The sequence below is a fragment of the Indicator indicator genome, chromosome 4, assembly GCF_027791375.1.
Source record: "Indicator indicator isolate 239-I01 chromosome 4, UM_Iind_1.1, whole genome shotgun sequence".
Taxonomy (NCBI): domain Eukaryota; kingdom Metazoa; phylum Chordata; class Aves; order Piciformes; family Indicatoridae; genus Indicator; species Indicator indicator.
This window is the reverse complement of record NC_072013.1, coordinates 44065260-44084083: the sequence shown is the minus strand read 5'-3', so window position 1 is coordinate 44084083 and position 18824 is coordinate 44065260. Positions and strand designations below refer to the sequence as shown.

Genomic DNA, 18824 nt, shown 5'->3' with positions numbered 1-18824 from the left:
GGAACAGAGACATTCTGGCTTCCTCCAGGACAATGTGGGTCAAATCTTTTCCAAGCAAAAAGGAAAGTCTGGGTGCAGACCCACTTTGGTGCAACTGGGGAGCAGGGGATGCAGGTGACAGGGCATGACCAAGTGGTGTTTTTACTTCCTTGCTTCTCTCCACTCCCTACCCAGCCTCCAGTGCAGAGCCTCCTGGGTGCCCAGTGCCTCATATGGGTCATGCATACCAACCTTCATTTAATGTCAGAGAGCCATTGATGAGTTGTAACAAGGACACAGCACAAGGTTGTAACTGCCCAACAAGGGATGCAATGGGGTCTGTCCAGCACATGGTGAGACAAGGGCTACTGTATGGAGATAAATGACATGTAGATAAAATGATTAAATTTAGATTAAATGTAAACAAATTACTGTGCAAACAAATGAGGAGAAATGTTTCCTCTGTTCAGAGGTTAAATGTGATGCAAAGATGCCAGGCTGGGCAGTGGACTGGAGCCCATTTCTGTTGCCTGTGTACATGACTCTCAGTGTTTTTTTTTTTTTTTCTCAGATATCATTTTGACATGACAGAGACCATAAATAGAATGTTCAGAACAGAAAAGCACAGGAAGGAAGAGGAAACCTCTAATAAATTATATATCTTAAAAGGAGCTAAGTAGAGGGAGGAAGAAATGTACCTCCACCAACAGGAAAGTTGAAAAGACGCTTGTACTGGATATCACAAATTCACACAAGAAAAGAAGTTTGCACTTCTCTCAGTGTGGGAAAACACAAAGCTTTTGGTACTTTTGGCTTAAGTGGGGAAAAGGTTAAGACTGCTTTTGCCATATTGAAATTAAAAAAAAAATCATGCTGTTAAAATTGTGCTAAATAGGACTCCTTTTTTTTTTTTTCAGCCACAGATTTCAGAGCAATTGCTTCTCATTCAGCTTGTAGAAAGGCTTGTCTGCCAAAAACTGGCACATAAGGTATTATTTAAATTTAAAATACAGCAGTCTCCTCCCAAATGCCCACTGCTCTGAGTGGTGGACAAATCAGGGATGCCAGGTCTGGTTTTGTGTTGGGGTTGTTTTAGACACTAGCGTGACTTGGTTTTTGGGGTGAGTTTGAGTGAGGTTTGTTGTGGCAATCCAGATTCCCAGAGTATGATGGAAGAGGCAGAAAACATGCCCCAGGTGAGCAAAGGTTTTGGGCTGTCCCTTGCTGGGGACCAGGGGGTGTCCAGCACACAGCTCCTGCCCAAATAGTCCTCCCCAGGCAGCTGCTGTTGGAAACAGCCCTGCTGCTACCCAGTGGCTTTGCACCTGGGCTGGGAGAGGAAGCTGCTTGCCTGGTGAACAGCTGAGAAAGGGACCCAAATTTTAATGGAAGGTGCAATAGCATGAAGATGAAATTATGTTTTCCAGCCTCCAGCCCTGTGCTTCAAAATACTTCTGCTTCCCTTTCTAGTAAACACAAAGAAAAAAAAAAGAAGGCATGCAATATAAACTCACAGAGAGAAGGATCATGCAGTTTTACAGTCAAATTTGAAGATGAATTAGTCTTTGAGATACCGTCTGTTTAAGGATTATGTTGCTAATAGCCTAAATTTGACACACATTTTTTTTCCCACCCCCTTCAGTCACTACCTGGAAAGCCTTTCTGAAAATTATCTCTTATGAGGCTGTGTCATTAATGGTTTCCTGAGAGGTTTCTTTGGGAAGCAGCAGAAAGGTAAATAAAAATGAATTAATACAGCGTTTTGGGTTTGTAGGCAAAATATGCAAATATCTTACTGACAAAGCCTTAGTAGCATTAAAGGCTTTCAGATCCTATCCTCAGAGGCTCTACTTGTGGAATCAGAAGCCTTTAGGCAACCTTTAACTTAGCTTATGTGTAATACACCCATCCACCCCACCCCCCCCCACACGTACGTGTGCACTCACGCTTACTCGCTCTCCTTCTCTCCCTCCTCCCTCTCTCTTTCTCTTCCCCCTCCCTCCACTTCCCATTGTCCTCTTGGACCAATTCCCTCTGGTGCAGTTTTCAGCTTCACAGTTCATGAGTTTTATTTTCAATCAATAAATAAAGCTCTTATCAAGTTCTGTATTCTCAGCATATATCGTCATTTCTCATAAAGCCCTTTGCTGGTCAGCTTCACTGAGGACATGCTGCTGCTCACCTTTATGTCCCAGCAGAGGGCTGTCAGGTATACAGATGTGGTGCCTGTGAAGATCTAAATTCTGACTAATAATTATGAATAAGACTGTGTAACTGTTAATTATTAGCATTAGTAATATTCAACTGTGTTGAGAGAGCGCTCAGCATTTTGGTGCTCTTTGAGCTCTTGTCTATGACATAGTATGGAGCAGAGGGTTGCCTTGAACTTTCCCAGACCCACCCATACCATCAAGAGAAATGTGATTTCTGCCAAATAATATAAGAGCCTTTATCAGTCATTTTAGACAACTAAAGAAATGCTTCTTGCTTGCCCCTTATGGTGTTGTCAGCTTCCCACTGTAGCAAATTATAAAGTGAATCCTTTTAAGAGCCAATGACCCAGCAGGATCAACTCCTCCTAATTGCTCCTGCAGCTTTCTGTAGGCAGCATTAATCTGGGCATGGTGTGCAGGCAGGATCATCTTCATGGTGAGCAGGTCCTCAGACAGTGACTGTTTTGCACCTCCAATGTTACCTATCGGCCCAGACAGAGCATTAAATGCTGCTGTCATATGCAGTTATCCAATGATAGCATTGCAAGGGCAACTGACAAATAAGATTCCAAACTGCCTACTTTGCTAACCTCTCTGGGCAGCTCATTTCAGTGTTTTGGCACCTTCACAGTGAAAAAGTTTTTCCTTATGTTCACATGGAACCTCCTACGCTCCAGCTTGCACCCATTGCCCCTTGTTCTACCATCAGGCATCTCTGAGAAGATCCTGGCTCCATCCTCCCACCGCTCGCCCTTCACATACCCAACGAGACCTGGACAGGCTGCACAGCTGGGTGCAGGCCAACCCCATGAAGTTAATAAGGACAAGTGCAGGGTCCTGCATCTGGGGAGGAATACCAACAGGCACCAGTGCAGGTTAGAGGCTGCCCTGCTGGGAAGCAGCTCCACAGAGAAAGACCTTGGAGTGCTGGTGGTCAGGAACTTCTCCATGGAACAACAATGTGCTCTTGTGGCCAAGAGAGCCAATGGGATCCTGGGATGTATCAAGAAAGGTATCCAGCAGGTCCAGGGAGGTTCTTCTACCTCACAGCGCTGCCCTGTGAGACAGCACCTGGATTACTGTGTCCAGTTTTGGGCTCCCCAGTTCAAGAGGGACTTAGAACTGCTGGAGAGAGTCCAACAGAGAGCCAAGAGGATGACTGGGGGACTTGAGCATCTCCCCTATCAAGAGAGACTGAGAGCCCTGGGGCTGTTTAGTCTGGAGAAGAGAAGACTGAGAGGGGATCTGATCAATGCCTATAAATATCTGAGGGGTGGGTGTCAAGTGGAGGGTGCCAGGCTCTTTTCAGTGGTGCACAGTATGAAGACAAGAAACAACAGGTTCAAACTTGAACTTAGAAGATTTCAGCTCAACATGACGAGAAACTTCTTCACATTGAGGGTGACCAAGCACTGGAACAGGCTGCCCAGAGAGGTTGTGGAGTCTCCTTCTCTGGAGAGTTTCAAAACCCACCTGGATGCATTCTTGTGTGGACTACCCTAAGTGATCCTGCTTTGGCAGGGGGGATTGGACTCGATGATCTGAGGTCCCTTCCAACCTCTAATGTACTGTGGTACTGTGACATTGTGATATTTATAAACATTAATGATGTCATTAATGAGATGTTTGAGCTGTGAACCAAAGAAGCAGAGAAGGTGCCCTGCAAAGACTTAACAATGAAGTTAAAGGATAGCTCTTATCTCAAAAGCCAGTTTCCACCCCCTCCTCCCATGGATGCTTTCTGTGAGGTGGCCTGCTGATTCCATTCAGTACAACTCCCCTGTTGCAAGAAAGCATGGAGCCAACACACTAAATGAAAAGGTAGTTTCTGTCTTTCCCAAAGATTTGCTCACAAAAAGCAACCAGGCAGAAATCTAAAGTCGTGACAAATAATTTTGGAGCTGGTTTTGCTTCACATTTTTTGATCACTTTTTGTTCCTAATTTGTCTAATCCTTGACTCTATGAATTGCACACTTAGAGAGCAGATTTCTTACTGGTGGCAGCAAGGTTGCTTCAACAGGGTCATAAGGTCAGAAGGGATGCTTACCATTACCTGATCTGTCACCCACGATCAGATTTGTTCAGAAAAATATCTGTGCGGTTTCTGCTTGAAGGGTATATAAATTGCTTCTGACAGAACTTTCTAGGGTGTATGCCTGGCCAATAGCTGATTCCTTAAAGATGTGCCCAAAGAAGGGCCACAAGGATGATCAGAGGGCTGGAGCACCTCTCCTATGGAGACAGACTGAGAGAGTTGGAGCTGTTCAGTCTGGAGAAGAGAAGGCTCTGAGGAGACCTTATTGTGGCCTTCCAGTATCTTAAGGGGACCTACAAGAAAATTGGAGAGGGACTTTTTAGAGTGTCAGGTAGTGATAGGACTAGGGGGGAATGGATCCAAGCTAGAAGTGGGTAGATTCAGGTTGGATGTTAGGAGGAAGTTCTTCACCATAAGGGTGGTGAGACACTGGAACAGGTCGTCCAGGGAGGTGGTAGAAGCTTCATCCTTGGAAGTGTTTAATGCCAGGCTGCATGTGGCTCTGAACAACCTGACCTAGTGTGAGGTGTCCCTGCCCATAGCAGGGGGTTGGAACTAGATGATCCTTGAGGTCCCTTCCTACCCTGACAATTCTATCATTCTATGTCTGGTAATTTGGATGGGATGTATAACTTCATATGACACACTGGATATTAAATGATATTTCTTTGGCTGTGAGTCTCTGTACAGCTGTGCTGCATCTTTATGTCAAAGACACAACCACATGCTTTAGCTGCAGATATTAGCCATGCCATAACTCTAGCAACTTGATTTGTGTATTTCTTCCTTTTTTTCTTTTTTGGTTTTCTTCATTTTATTTGCCTAAGAAACATGTGATAGTTTTACTTCCTCTGCACAACTCTTTCCTCATAAAACATGTGAGCAAGCTTTTCTTCCCAACAGGGATGAGATGCTTCCACTCTTTCTTTATGCTATTACAACCCTTCAGTTATGCTTCTCCACATTAACCTACTGCATTTAGAAGTTATTTTTCTGAGCATGTCTGTACCGGCTGTTACACAGGGTCAAGGCCTTGAAAGCAAGCCAAACTGATTTGGGGGGCCTCTTTCCTTTGTTTCAGTGAATGTTTGCCAGAATATCTGAGTCCTGCAGCAGCACTGACTGTGCTGAACTCTCCCAGAACAACATCTCCCCCACTGTATGTGGGCTGCTGCATCTCTGATTCAAAGGCACAAGGGAACCATACATGTATTTATACAGGATAGAAGCAAGAAGCCTCCAGAGGGTGTAGATTAGAAGGCTACCTGTGTGTACCCTGGGTGTGTGCTATGAGGCAGGAGGTCAAAGATTAATTTCCCAAAGGATCACAGAATCACAGAAACATTCAGGTTGGAAAAGACCCTCAGGGTCACCAAGTCCAACCCAGAACCCTGCTCTACAAGGTTCACCCCTAAACCATAGCCCCAAGCTCCACATCCAAACCACCTTTAAACACATCCAGGGTTGGGGACTCCACCACCTCCCTGGGCAGCACATTCCAATGCCTGACCACTCTTGCTGGGAAAAGGTATCTCCTAAACCTACCCAGTCACAGCTTGAGGCCATTCCCTCTTGTTCTATCACTAATTACCTGTGAGAAGAGACCAGCACCAGCCTCTCCACAATGTCCTTTCAGGTAGTTGTAGAGAGCAGTGAGGTCTCCCCTCAGCCTCCTCTTTTCCAAACTAACCACCCCCAGCTCCTTCAGTCACTCTTCATCAGATTTGTTCTTCTCTGGATCTCAATGCATATGTTGTCAAACAAGCTCAAGACAAATTGTTGGGATCCATTTTTTCCTCCTCATCTGATCTAAAGACTTCAATTATGCTTACAGCACTGAGGGAGATACTTCCAGTCACAGAGGGAGATACTTCCAGTCACAGAGGGAGAAAAGCTAGCAAAATATACCTAATTTATACCTAGACTGCTGCCAGGTTTTGCTGCTGAGAGCCTCTTTCCTCACCCTGCTTGTGAAGGCTGTCTTCTTCATAGCCCAGCAAGCAAGCACAGGGATGTGATGTGCAAGCCACTCAGCTGTACCTTGCAGTCCCTGAGCCCACCACACACTGTTAATCTCCATGGGAAAAGCTGCATCTTTGGCATCAGTCAATAGTGATGTACTCAGAGCAGGTTCATGCTTCAGGGGAAGCAAGACGCCAAGTTAAATATTTTAATGGGATCCTGGCAAAACTTTGCAGTGGACTTCCAGCACTTTGGCCAAGGCAGGAGACTCTCTTGGTGTCCCTTGGCTGTGCTTGTACAAGAAGCAAATACCCATGTTACCTTCTGACATGTGTGTTAGGCAAGGCAGGTACAGCTCTTACCAGAAACTGTGGGACAACACTCTCTTGAAAATGAGGTTTTTGCAATGTCTCTGTGATTTTGGCTTGCTCATAGATGAAAGTGATCACTTGCATTTCCACAATAGGAACACACTAGGCAAATGCAGATAAAAGCTTCTGGTTTCTTTGGAAGAGTTCTGGTTATGTCCCTGAGGAGGGATCTGGCCACTAATAAGTTATTGGCAAACCATCAGAGCAGGTCCTGTTAAATGTATCAGTGGAATCCCACCTCTTATCTCCACACAAAAGCAACCTTGGGCTGCATTTATACAGCAGGCCTTTGAGTCAGTGTCCTGATTTAATATCAATCTAATATAGATTGCTTAGACATAGTCAGCATGGATTTACAAAAGGGAGGTCGTGCTTAACAATCTTGATTCATTTCTCTGAGGAAGTGACAATGAGAGTGGACAGGGGTGAAGAAAGAGACATAATTTACTTGGACTTGAAAAGTCTCTCAATACAGTGCCACATAACAGATTAATTTATAAGGTTAGCAAGTATGGGGCTGATGGTAAAATACTCGATTGGATATAAAATTGGCTTGTTAACAAGGGCCAGGGAGTGGCATCATGGTTATAGATCATGCTGGGGAAGTGCTATGCACCCAGGGGGATGTGTTTGAAGACACTGTGAAGCTAAGGAGGATGGGCAAAGCCAAAAAAAAAAAGGTGGTGGAAAGAAGAGAAAGAATGATGCCATATAGAAAACACAAAGGCTAACAGCCTTGTGGGAAGCAAAGCATCACATCAACATGCAACTGGAAATTTCAGGTAATGCTCAGGGAAGGAAATTTTCTAGGAATCAAAGGGGGCCAAGCCAGGTCTGTCAGCTGCAGGACTTCCAGCAGATCTGAAAGTATACAGAGGAGCAGCAAGGACCGTTCTTTTTTCAGTAGGAAAGAGGGCAAGAATCAGAGTTTATTCAAAGTGCTAACAAGAAATAAATGGAAGGTATATTCTCATAAACTGATCTTGCTCTGTGAACTCTGTGATCCCTGGGTCCTTACTATGGGGATGACTCATGGCATTTAGGGTGTGCTTTTGGCTCAGAGCAAATCTTTGGACAACCCTAATTCTTCCCATTTGCTGTAGTCTAAGGGGATTGGATATCCTGAACTGAAATCTGCTTTTGTCACTACCCTGCAAGATGCCATCATACAGTAAACAGAGAGCTGGCCAAAAGAAAGAAATGCAATTTTTACCTTGAGGTACAGGAGAGACCACAAAGAATACTAAGAGGCCTCAGAGAATCACAGAACTGAAGAGAAAATGGAAACTGGGTTCAGTGAATGTTCACCTCTCTACAATGTGCTGAGCTTTCCCTTCTCCTGGATGACATTCAAAGAGGGTCTGGGAGAGCTCTACTGGTGATATCTGTTCTGCCATCAGGTTGCACTGCTGGTAGCTCAGGCATGTTTTGGCGTCCAGCAGGGTTTGCACCTCAGTCTTTGTGTTCATATTAAAGACCCTGGCAGCTGAAGCTCACTGACTCAGAGCGTGTGTGAGAAGGCAGAGTCTTCACGGTCCTACCTCTGCCTCTGCCTCACTCCTCACCTCTTTTAAAGGCAGAAATCTCAGACCATGCATTTTGGGAAGACTGGGACAGACTCTTTTTTTATTTAAAAAATAAAAATGAGTGGTGCAGCACAGGATTAGAAAGGAGGCTTGATGCTCCATACCAATTAGCCTGCTTTGGTTTGTTTGTGCTTCACGCTCTAAGCTCTGCTTTGTTATTTGCTTATGAATATTGGCTCAAAACTTTGTTCCAGTTCCTGAAGCCATTAAGGTCATTAGTCAAACACTCATTGATTCAAGCAGGACTAAGGCTTGACTCTGTGGTTATTCAGAGGACAGAGACAAACTTTTCAATCAATCACGGGTGTAGACTCATTCTGCCAGGGTCACACGGTTAATACATCCTGTGCCTGTCATTTCCGCTATAAATCTGGGAATGCTTTTAAAGCAAGAGGAAAACCTGATCCCCTTCCTTTTGCAAGAAAATATGATGGCCCCTTTTATTGCAAACGAGACACAGGTCCTTTCCTCAGGAAAACTGGTAATGGGAAAGGTAATGTCCACACTTTCCATGTCTCCAGAGTCAGTGAAAGGTAATTTGAGGCCAAGTACTGGCAAAGAAAGTCTGCAAAGCAACACAAGCCTTCCCCCACGGACTTCCTATAAATCTTTACTGGATCCTGATGATCTTTTTTTGTCTGGCGATTAAGTCGGTATTTATTGTACTCTTGGTACCTATTCAAAGATCCCTTATTTTCTGCACTGCATCTTGCCTACACACCGACAAGAAGGGCATGGTTTTTAACGTCTTACAAATGCAATCAAACTCATAATTATTGACTTGATTGGCTTGACTTTGGACCTGAGTCACTAAGCTCTCAGGTTTTGCTTCTAAAGTGAGATACTTCCAGAAATGTAGTTATTTAAATGAAATAATTCTGAACTACTCTGGGCTTTTATTTTGCTGAGAGACCCACCTCATGGTGATCATAGAAATAAAAGTTGCTCTTCCACTACTCTTATAGAGTCACAGAAACATTCAGGTTGGAAAAGACCCTCAGGATCACCAAGTCCAACCCAGAACCCTACTCTACAAGGTCCACCCCTAAACCATAGTCCCAAGCACCACATTCAAACCACCTTTAAACACATCCAGGGCTGGGAACTCAATCACCTCCCTGGCCAGCACATTCCAATGCCTGACCACTCTTGCTGGGAAAAGATATTTCCTAATGTCCAGTCTAAACCTACCCAGTCATAGCTTGAGGCCATTCCCTCTTGTTCTATCACTAATTACCTGTGAGAAGAGACCAGCACCAGCCTCTCTACAATGTTCTTTCAGGTAGTTGTAGAGAGCGATGAGGTCTCCCCTCAGCCTCCTCTTTTCCAAACTAAACTACTGAACAAAACTCTGTGAATACCCATTCTGACTTGGGGCAATTAAAAGCAGAACTCTGCATCCTTGGCTCATCTGAGTCCTATTGCTTTCAGAACAATTCTGTTTGATTTGGTGAAAAAGTCTTGATGTGATTGAAAGATGTATTTCATAAAAAGAGCTTCCAGTAGTCACTCCTTCAGATGAGACGATGAAGGAATGTGTGGAAGAGGCTAAGGACCTTTACTCTGCACATATCCATAGGTACTACCCTCCCCAGCCCAAGCCCAACTGACTTTCAGAGGTGGTAGATCTGCATGCCTGTGTATGTTTTATAAATGGCTTGATCTTACCTGAGCATCTGTGGCTCTGGTGACATCCCATTTGTTCACATTTCTGCAGTCTCCTCAGTAAACTCACTGGATAGATGACAGTTCATTAAATCTGTTGACAATGCACATCCAGCCTTTCCACCCTCCTCCCCCAGCCCTAAAATGGAAATAAAGAAATTACAATGGTAAGAAGGAAAAAAATACTATGCAAATAGCTCTGAAAGCCTTGACACATTTAAACTAAAGCAGTTCCTAGAATCATAACAATAAATGTGCTGTCAGGGACATCACAGCTACTCCAGTGACATGACCACCTTGCAGTAGCACCAGTGCAAGCTGTCAGAGCTGGCTATCTAGGTAGTGATTTTTTTTTTCCTATCACTGTAACTTTTCAGAGTTAAGATGCTTTGAAAAAGCCCAACAAGCAAAACAAGTGGTTCAGAAACAACATTTCCAGAGACTGCAGTTACTGAGATCAGTTGTTTTAGGAAATAATCTTTGCCAAAATGACTTGATAAAGTTTGCTCAGCCTCCTGCATGGCAAACAGTTTTTCCTCAAATACTACAAAAAGCAGCAAGTAGGCCAACTCCAATGAATCCTTTGCCAAGGGTTCAGACCTTTCAAGCAGGGTTGGGGTTTTTTTTGGTATTTTTTCCCGCTTTTTTTTCCCTAAAAGTTGCTACAAATAAGAAATTACAAAACCCATTCCCCAGAGCTAAACCAATGCAACTCTGTGCTCTGGTGCAATGTCTGGGCAGTATGGCTGAGATTTAAAAAGGCTTTATAATAACTCAAATCCACCCTCACATGCCCCGTGTTGGAATTAGCATCTTTAGCTGATATTGATCATGAGATGATACTGATTATATTGATATGAGGCTCTGGCCAGCCTGATCTAGTGTGAGGTGCCCCTGCCCATGGCAGGGGGGTTGGAATGAGATGATCCTTGTGGTCCCTTCCAACCCTGACTGATTCTATGATTAACACTTATTTGGAACAAGCACCTTATTCTTCTATTAAACTTTATTCTAGTCACTCTTCCATCTCCATTCTGTTTTCTTCTTGGTTGGCATCCCTACCCTTAGCTACCTCATACACAGGACACATTGCCAACTGGAACATGCGAGCAGAGCTGAAAGCAGCACTGCTAACCTCTGCTCTTTCCTACCCCTGGCAAGTTGGAGACATAACAAACTCAGTGCCTGGAGCCTGGGAATTGGGAAACTTGAACTGCTTGGAACTCAGAGCCAGATTTCAGGCTATTAAGCTATTGGGCTGGCTCAGTGAGCTGTACCTGTGCACATATATTTTGTGGTTCTCTTCTCTTGATTCGTTCTATCAGCCCAGCAAGCCAGATTCACACGCTCTTACCTCAGCTGAGTGCATCTTTTGCTGTAAAGAGATGTGCTGAAGACAGTGCAAGTGATTAGACAGTTTTAGTCAGCATGAAGAAGACAACCAAACTCTGATCTGGAACAACTAACCCCACAGTTTTAACTTCTAAGCAAACATTCAGAGGAGAAAAGATTGGGGCCCACAGTACGGCTTACAGATCTTGGCTACGGGCAGATTCTCCTAAATTTGCATGCTTAGAGACCATATATTCAGCAGTAACAAAATAAAATATGGAATCCAGAAATCTTTGTCACAAGTGGGACAAAATTTGGCTATGGGACAAAGATTCACTGTAAAGAAAGCCAATGAATGAAGGAGGAATGCAGAGACCGTGTGAGCAGTGGGTGGGTGAGAAGGCTCCCAAGGCCCTCTCCTGCCATGCCCTATCCCCTCCTGGTGTGTGGAGCACCAACTACAGGGTCAGCACACAGCAACGGGGACCTGGGATGGCATCTCCTGTACCACAGCTTCTCCCTCCAAATGCTCTTGCTCTGAGTCCTTTTCTGTGCAGGTGGAATCAGTGATGGTTTCTCCTTTTTAAGGCCAACCACTGTGTGGATGTCTGCGTGATCAAACCTGGATTTGACTTTTGTTTTTTCCCCTTGCCTTTTCTACTCCGGTAAACGTTTCTGTCCTCAATTTGTAAGGCGGAAAGCCTAGCCACAGACATCACCAACTTCCACGCTGCTAGTCTGGGGAACCAAAAGTATGACATTTAAAAGCATCAGCAGCCTAGGTAGGATATAATGTGACTGAAGTTTCAGTGTAACATTATCGAGTACAAAAATGAAAATATCCAGTGCATTTTAAATGATTAATGTACAAAAGCTGACCTCTTCCAGTGTGCATTAATCAAGAAAAAATGCACACTTTCCATAGTGGTTAATGTTGCAGGTCCATTATTCAGCTTTGATAATGTGCATAAAAATGCTCAATATGACAATGAGTTGGGGTAGCTGAGAATTTAGGATGGTGGCAAGTTTGTTGTAGTATTTGGATTAGCATTCTTAACCTACATCTTGACAACTTCTTTTCTTCATTTTGCAAGCGTTAATAAAATCTAGCTTTATCCTCTTTGATTTTTGGTTATGTTTTGTTCTTGGTTTTTTTCCTTTTTTTTTTTCTTTTTAAATTTTTTTTCTTTCTTTTTTTCTTTTTTTCTTTCTTTTCTTTCTTTTTTTTTCTTTTCATTCTTTTTTTCCTTTCTTTTTTTCTTTCTTTTTCCTTTTTTTTTATCTTTATTTTTTTTTTAAACAAACAATTAACAAATACCTGCTCAAACAAATACTACTAGCATTCATTAGTCAGGATGGTTATATGCAAAAAGAAATGATGCCAGATAGTAACAAATCCAAGAGAAGTTTATTATGAAAATGGCACCTGCGGGATGAAAAAAAATTAAGTTACATAAAGACAACCATGTATGACATGTATGAGAATCTACAAAAGTATAAAAAGAACCCTGTTGTAAATGAAGTATGTACATTTCTGATTTGCAGCATTATCAATGATCAATGAAAAAAATGTTTCAAATAAGCCAGGCACTCAAGAAGTTAGATTCGGTTAGCTTAACACAAAATAAATGTACCATAGCTGTCACTTTTTAACATTTTAATTGTGTTTTGTTTTGTTTGTTTTTTTATATTGTAGAGTTGGTAACACTGCTAAGATTTATACGAACAGAATCCCTTTCCCCATTATTCAGCTACTTGGCACCAGTCTCCTCATAAAAGATTTCATATATTTGTACAAGAAATAGTTAAAAACACAGACACAGTCTTCACAGGTAATGAAATTTTTTTTTTCATTTTGTAATTTTAAACACTATGGATCTTAGACAGCAGCTGTGATTATCTGTTAGTTTAAATCACCAGAAATCATTTTGACACAACACAGAAACATTTATAAAAAAAACCCAAAACAACAACAGCTGTCTAGCTGTTTTTTGTTTGTTTGTTTTTTTTTTTTTCTTTTGTAGCTGAGAGGTGCACTCCTTTGATTGTTCCATAGCTAGAGTAGAGCTTCCAAAATTAAACTCTGAATTTCCCCATCGGCTTTCTCACCCTTTTTTAGACCTACTTAAATCCTTCCAATGGAACCTTTAGAAGCTCATTAATTAAATGTGCAGCATCCCATTCTCTCTCTTCTTTTTTTTTTTTTCTCTCTATTACTCCACCGTGGGTTGGACCTACTTCCCAAATTCAAAGCTGCTGCAGGAATCGACTCAGCGCAGCGAGCGCTCACAAATCCAAAAGAGAGCTGAGTTACCACACGAGCATTTGCACACCTAAGCATATATTTATGACAATTGCCAGCTCAGTTCCCTTTTTTAAAACAACGCTGGTTGGCCTTTTAAAACCGTTTCCTATCTCACTGGTAATTGCTCTACATAGTACTTTGCCAGGCTACCTGGGAGAAAACCAAAGAAATGCACCCTCTGCTTCCAGTTTGAGCACAAGGGACTCTGGGAATGTTAACAACCGAGGCTATATGGCGTCAATTTGCTTAATAGATCTGAGCATTACTCTGTAGTGCGTTGTGGGGTACACTGGAAGAGTAAGTCATACCCAGAACTCCTCTGTGGGAAAAATGGCTCCATTAACCTTGAGCTAGTTAAGAGTCTTTTATCTCTGAGAGTGAAGAAGAGAGAACGAGAGAGCGAGAGAAAGAGGAGGGGGGGGGGAAGTGTGGAGGGGAGGGGGGAGAGAGAGGTTTGAAAATACACAACAGCAAAGCAACAGCAGAAATTAAAAGGTATACAGACAGTGGAAGCAGCATAAGGTGACATTACAGAGGAAGGCCACCACACAAAAACCACTAACCCCCAAGAATCACTGGTTCACTAGGACTGCAGGAATGGGACTTTACCACTCCGGACTAGAGATAAAGCACAGAGAAGACAAAGGACAAAACAACTACATTAGCTTAGTATATACTGCATATAGTAACACACATTGAAACTGCAATGGGACTGACAGCCAAGGACACTTACACATTGTACACATTACAGTTCTCACATCTGTTATTAGATGCCTTAACAAACAGCTGCCAAAGATGGAGTGGAAGAAGAATTTATATTTGACAGTCATTTGGAGTGTTTGACACTACACTGTGATTTCTGGCAACAAAGACAAAATAGGAGATTTCCTTTCTTTTACTTAATGTGCAGTTTTCAGTTGTAGTTATCTATTTCAAGCTTATTAACCCATTCTTTAGTTTTAAAACATATTGGTTTCAACACTAGAAATAAGGTAAAACAAACAAACAAACAAAATACCCAAATCAAGAAACAAAAAGAAATGTACAACCTTCCCTCTATAATATTAAATGAAAAAAACAAAACAAAATATGTTAAATAGTTCTTCTGGTTTTGTTTTTTTTTTTTTTGTGTTTTTTTCCTCTCTTTTTTTTTTTAACTCTGAAGTGTTATTTGCTGTTGTAAAATTAGCCTCAGTTACACTGAGAAAAAAAATAAAGCAAAACAAATGCACCTAAGAAACTGCTCCTCGCGTCAATTAAATTGAGTTTTTTTGTCTTTTTTTTCCTTTTTTTTTTTTTTTTAATCCTAAGCACTTTCTTGCAAAAGGCTTCCTGACCCATTTAAATTTGATGTGAGGCTATGCTTTGTTAGTTTGGAGGTAAAAAATTTAAAGTCCTGCAGCAAATGTTAATGAGGGCTTTTGTCTTAACTAACCAAGGAGACTGCAGCACCCGACTATTAGACCAGTACGGAACACATTCTTTCCAAAAAACCCAGCCCACAAGCTGCATATTGTATGAAGACATTACAGATTAAAAAATGATAGCACCATGGTTTTAGAAATTAAGTTAAAGTTTCAGTAATTAACATTTAGTCCAACTTTTTTTTTTTTTTAACATTCTAGTCACAGGCCAGAAATTAACTTTTTAAGAACCCAAATTATTTTATGTGCAAGTAAGAAAATTTTAACCATAAAAAGAGAATTAAACTCTGCATAAAATTCTAAAATACTATCCCCTATTTAAAGGAATTAGGAACAAAAACCCCTTTTCATTTGACTTAGTCAAACAGGGCACATTGTTTATGCTTGTCTCTTTTAATCTTGATCATATCAAGATCATTTTGAAGTAAAACCAATGGTTGTCACTTTAAAATCTCTTTACCACAACACTGAGTATTCTATGGCAGAGGCATACACATATTAAAGGCATCTTAATAAAGATGCAAAGGAAAAAACACACATCTTAGAAGAAGACAAAATGGCAGGCAACTGGTACTTCGACTCTCTGAAGGCAAAAATAAAAAAATATCTTTACATTAAAGAATAAGTCAAGTTAAAGAGAAAGGAGATGAAATGGGGACCATCATATTGAGAGAATAAGCTGACCTGCTCAAATTCAAAGTGCTAGAATTAAAGGTCTAAATTAAAACATAGTCTATGCCTCAGAGTATAACACTGAACACAGTATGTGGTCATATTTCAATCCTCTTTCCGTTCCAGAGTCTGTGTAGTGTGAATGCCATTGCTGTACACAGGAAATGGAAGAGTGGAAAACAGTCCTTCGGCAGTCGTGAACACATTCCCTGCAGGCATTTGGGTCAGGCTGGCCCCGCTCACAGCACTTCCAAACGGTCCCGACATGTTGAGTCGGTGCACGTGGTGGTAGAGCATCTCCATCGGTGTTTTAGGATCCAGCCCAAAGCTGGGGCTGTTAACATCAACAAAGTTAACAGCGTGGGTGTTGGGGAGAAGGTTGCCCTGCATGGCTAAAGTAACTTCAGCTGGAGCATACCGAATAGTGCCAGTGGTGTAGACCCTCTGAGCAGCAGTGCTGGTCGCAGCAAGGGTTCCCGTTACCCTGTGAACCAAAGGAAGCACCACATTGCCTGCTTGTAACCTCTGAAGGGCTTCCAGATCCCCAGTGTACAACAAAGAGTTGGACGCTGTGGGACCTCCTGGATGTTTGTCCCGTGGAGATGCTGAAAGCGGGGGTGACAAAGGGTCAGAGGAGACAGGAGCCAAGGCTGAGCTGGATGAGGTGCTGAACTGAGTTTTGCGGCTGGCAGTATTTTCAGTCCCTGGCGGGGTGAGAACGGAGTCTGGAATGGAGACATGTAAACTACTGCTGGCTTGTGGGGAAGGGAAGTGCTCGGAGCTGGGGGGCTTGGTCATACTGTAAGGTGATTCGTTCCTTGAGATTTCCCTGTTAGGTGGGTAATTCCAAATACTGCTATCATTATCAAAATTGATAGGTTCTGAGATTTCTGTTTTAATTTTGAGCACTGAGGCACTGTTTGGTGACGAGAGCAGCTGCGGCTGGTCCACCAAAGCTGAGTCAAGTCCGTTTGGACTTGAGGTGCTTGACAGCCTTCTCCGGATCATGCTGCCTCCCTTTTGCTTTTTTCTCCTCTTCTTCCTCTTTTGATGTTTGCTGGAAGACTGAGCATTTACTTCCCCTGCACTGTCTGAGTCCTTGGCACTGTCTGAGGTCAGTGATTCACAGTTCTGCAACCGCAAGTCTGACTCACTCTCAACATAGCGCTCCACCTTGATCTGCATAGAGCCAAGAGTGCCAAAACTGTCCTCAGGGGCCTTCTGATTCTCGAAGTCAGAGTTTTCAAAGCTATCATCACTGTCCCTGCTGTCCTGGTTGCTGGAGCTGTTCCCATCATCATTACAGTTCATTTCATTATCCGACTGATTTCCTGACTTTTTCCTGTCAGATTCAGGGTCTTCACTGTTTTCTGACTGGTTTCCTTTCTCATCAGACTTTGAGTTCTCATTGTCCTCTGGAGAAAAAGGAAAGTGAAACAAACCATTAGCAACAGGAATATAAAGTTACAACCCATGTCCAGATTTCTATGTACCAATGAGATTTGATTGGTTTAAACTTTGGTGTTTTTTTGGTTGGTTTTTTTTTTTTTTGGCAAAAGACATTCTGTTTTGTAGAGCCACAATTTACGCAGCACTGTGTTGGAAGAGCCTTGTTCCACATCAGTCTCTCTGGCTCAGGACTGTTAATGCACTAAAAGCCTATGCCACATGGCCTGCACCTTGACTGAGGGGGGTCTTTTCATCTGCTTGCTGGACAAGAGTAATGTTGACAACTGTGAGCACAAAGGCATTGTAGCTGTGTCATCCAAAGAGGAGTCGGGGAACAATCCCATTATGACTGTTCTGTTCTGGTGATTGTTCTTTCACATCTGTGTTCTCCTACAGTGGGCAGGCATCCAGGTGCAGCACTATTTACTAATGAAGATTCTAGTCCTCTCATCTCATTTTCCTCTCACCATTGCCACTTTCAAAGTGGCATAATGTCTCTGACTTCAGTGGAATTACTGCTGATTTCCTCTTGTCTGAGAGGAGAAGCAGGTCATACGTGTATACCTCTGAATGAATAAACCACTTAAAACAATTTTGCTACGTTGTTAGACTGTTTTCTCATATTCCCCTGAAGGGCAGCAAATGAAAAAAAAGAAATTCAGGCAGAGAATTAAATTCTTGATTGATCCAAGTCATCTAAGGGCCATTGAAAATAGCCCAGCTCCAGCATTGAGAAGCTGTCACTCTTCTTGCCTGAATTCATTTAGTTGTGCTTTAGATTTTTACCTAATTCTAATACAGATGCAATAAACACTCGAGCCCCCTGGACTCAAGACAGCCAAAGCAGCTTTGAGCTGAATATGCTCTATTATCATACTATGCTTGAAAGGATCATGAAGGGCTTCAGGAGACCTCATCTTTTACAAACTAGCCAGAATCCTTTTGTTGGGAAATAAAAGATGTTCTTTCACTCATCAGAGCCAAGTACTGCCCTTTTCAATACACTTGTTTAGGGGAAGAGAGGAAGGGCCAGTTTTCTTCTAAAGATTGGTTACCCCTGGAGCCATGTCAAGAGCAAACAGTTTCCCAGTTCTGCTGGAGAAGGTGGGCTTGACAGGGAAGCTCTCTGAGGATTCAGGGCAATGCACTTCGCAATCCACTTAGAAGGATTCTTGCTTGAGTCATCAGTAACAGAGAGACCTCCCTTTTGGAAGAATAAAACCTGTGGGAGGCAAAGTAACAACCACAAACACCTCAATCTCATCCAGCATTTCCTTCCACTTAGGGCTGAATTCCTCCTAGAAATATTTTTTAATATTTTGAATTTTTTAAAGATTTTTTTTTAAGGCCATGGTTTCTAGATGGTCAAGAGTGGGCTTAGAGTGAGGTTATCTAAAACTGCACAAAATTTGCCTAGGATTCTATCAGAACTTGAACTGAACTTGATTTCATCCAGGATGCCGCTCCAATTTCAGGGCCTTTGGCATTTCTAGTTAAATTTTTGTAAGAAAACAACCCACTGCCTCTGCTGTCTTCCAGACTACCAGACACCTTCTTCTGAGATGTAGACATCTGTGCACCTTTTAAAAGTGATCTCTTGCTCTGCATCAGTCTTTGGAGTCCTGAATGAACATACAATTCTCACCTAGAGAAACTTAAGAGTGCACATGGGAAATGCAAACTGTTCTCCCCCATGTCTGCTATCTGACTATTTGGCAACAAAATACATAAAGGAAGCACTGGGAATAGGTGAAGAGATTCCCAAGGATGGTGGGCAACAAGCCTGCCTTGGTGCCTAATATTGACTTAAACCATCAAAACAAGCTGACA

General features: G+C 42.4%; 1 protein-coding gene across 5 annotated transcripts in view; it reads right to left on the bottom strand.

The window, feature by feature from the left end:
• Positions 1–15650: 15650 nt before the first annotated feature.
• Positions 15651–18824, bottom strand: part of NPAS3 (neuronal PAS domain protein 3) — a 644607-nt gene continuing 641433 nt past the window's right edge. For all 5 annotated transcript variants that reach the window (XM_054400275.1, XM_054400276.1, XM_054400277.1 and 2 more), the window contains one exon: positions 15651–16960. In XM_054400275.1, the coding sequence (XP_054256250.1) occupies positions 15651–16960 (1310 nt within the window). The remainder of the gene's footprint in view (positions 16961–18824) is intronic.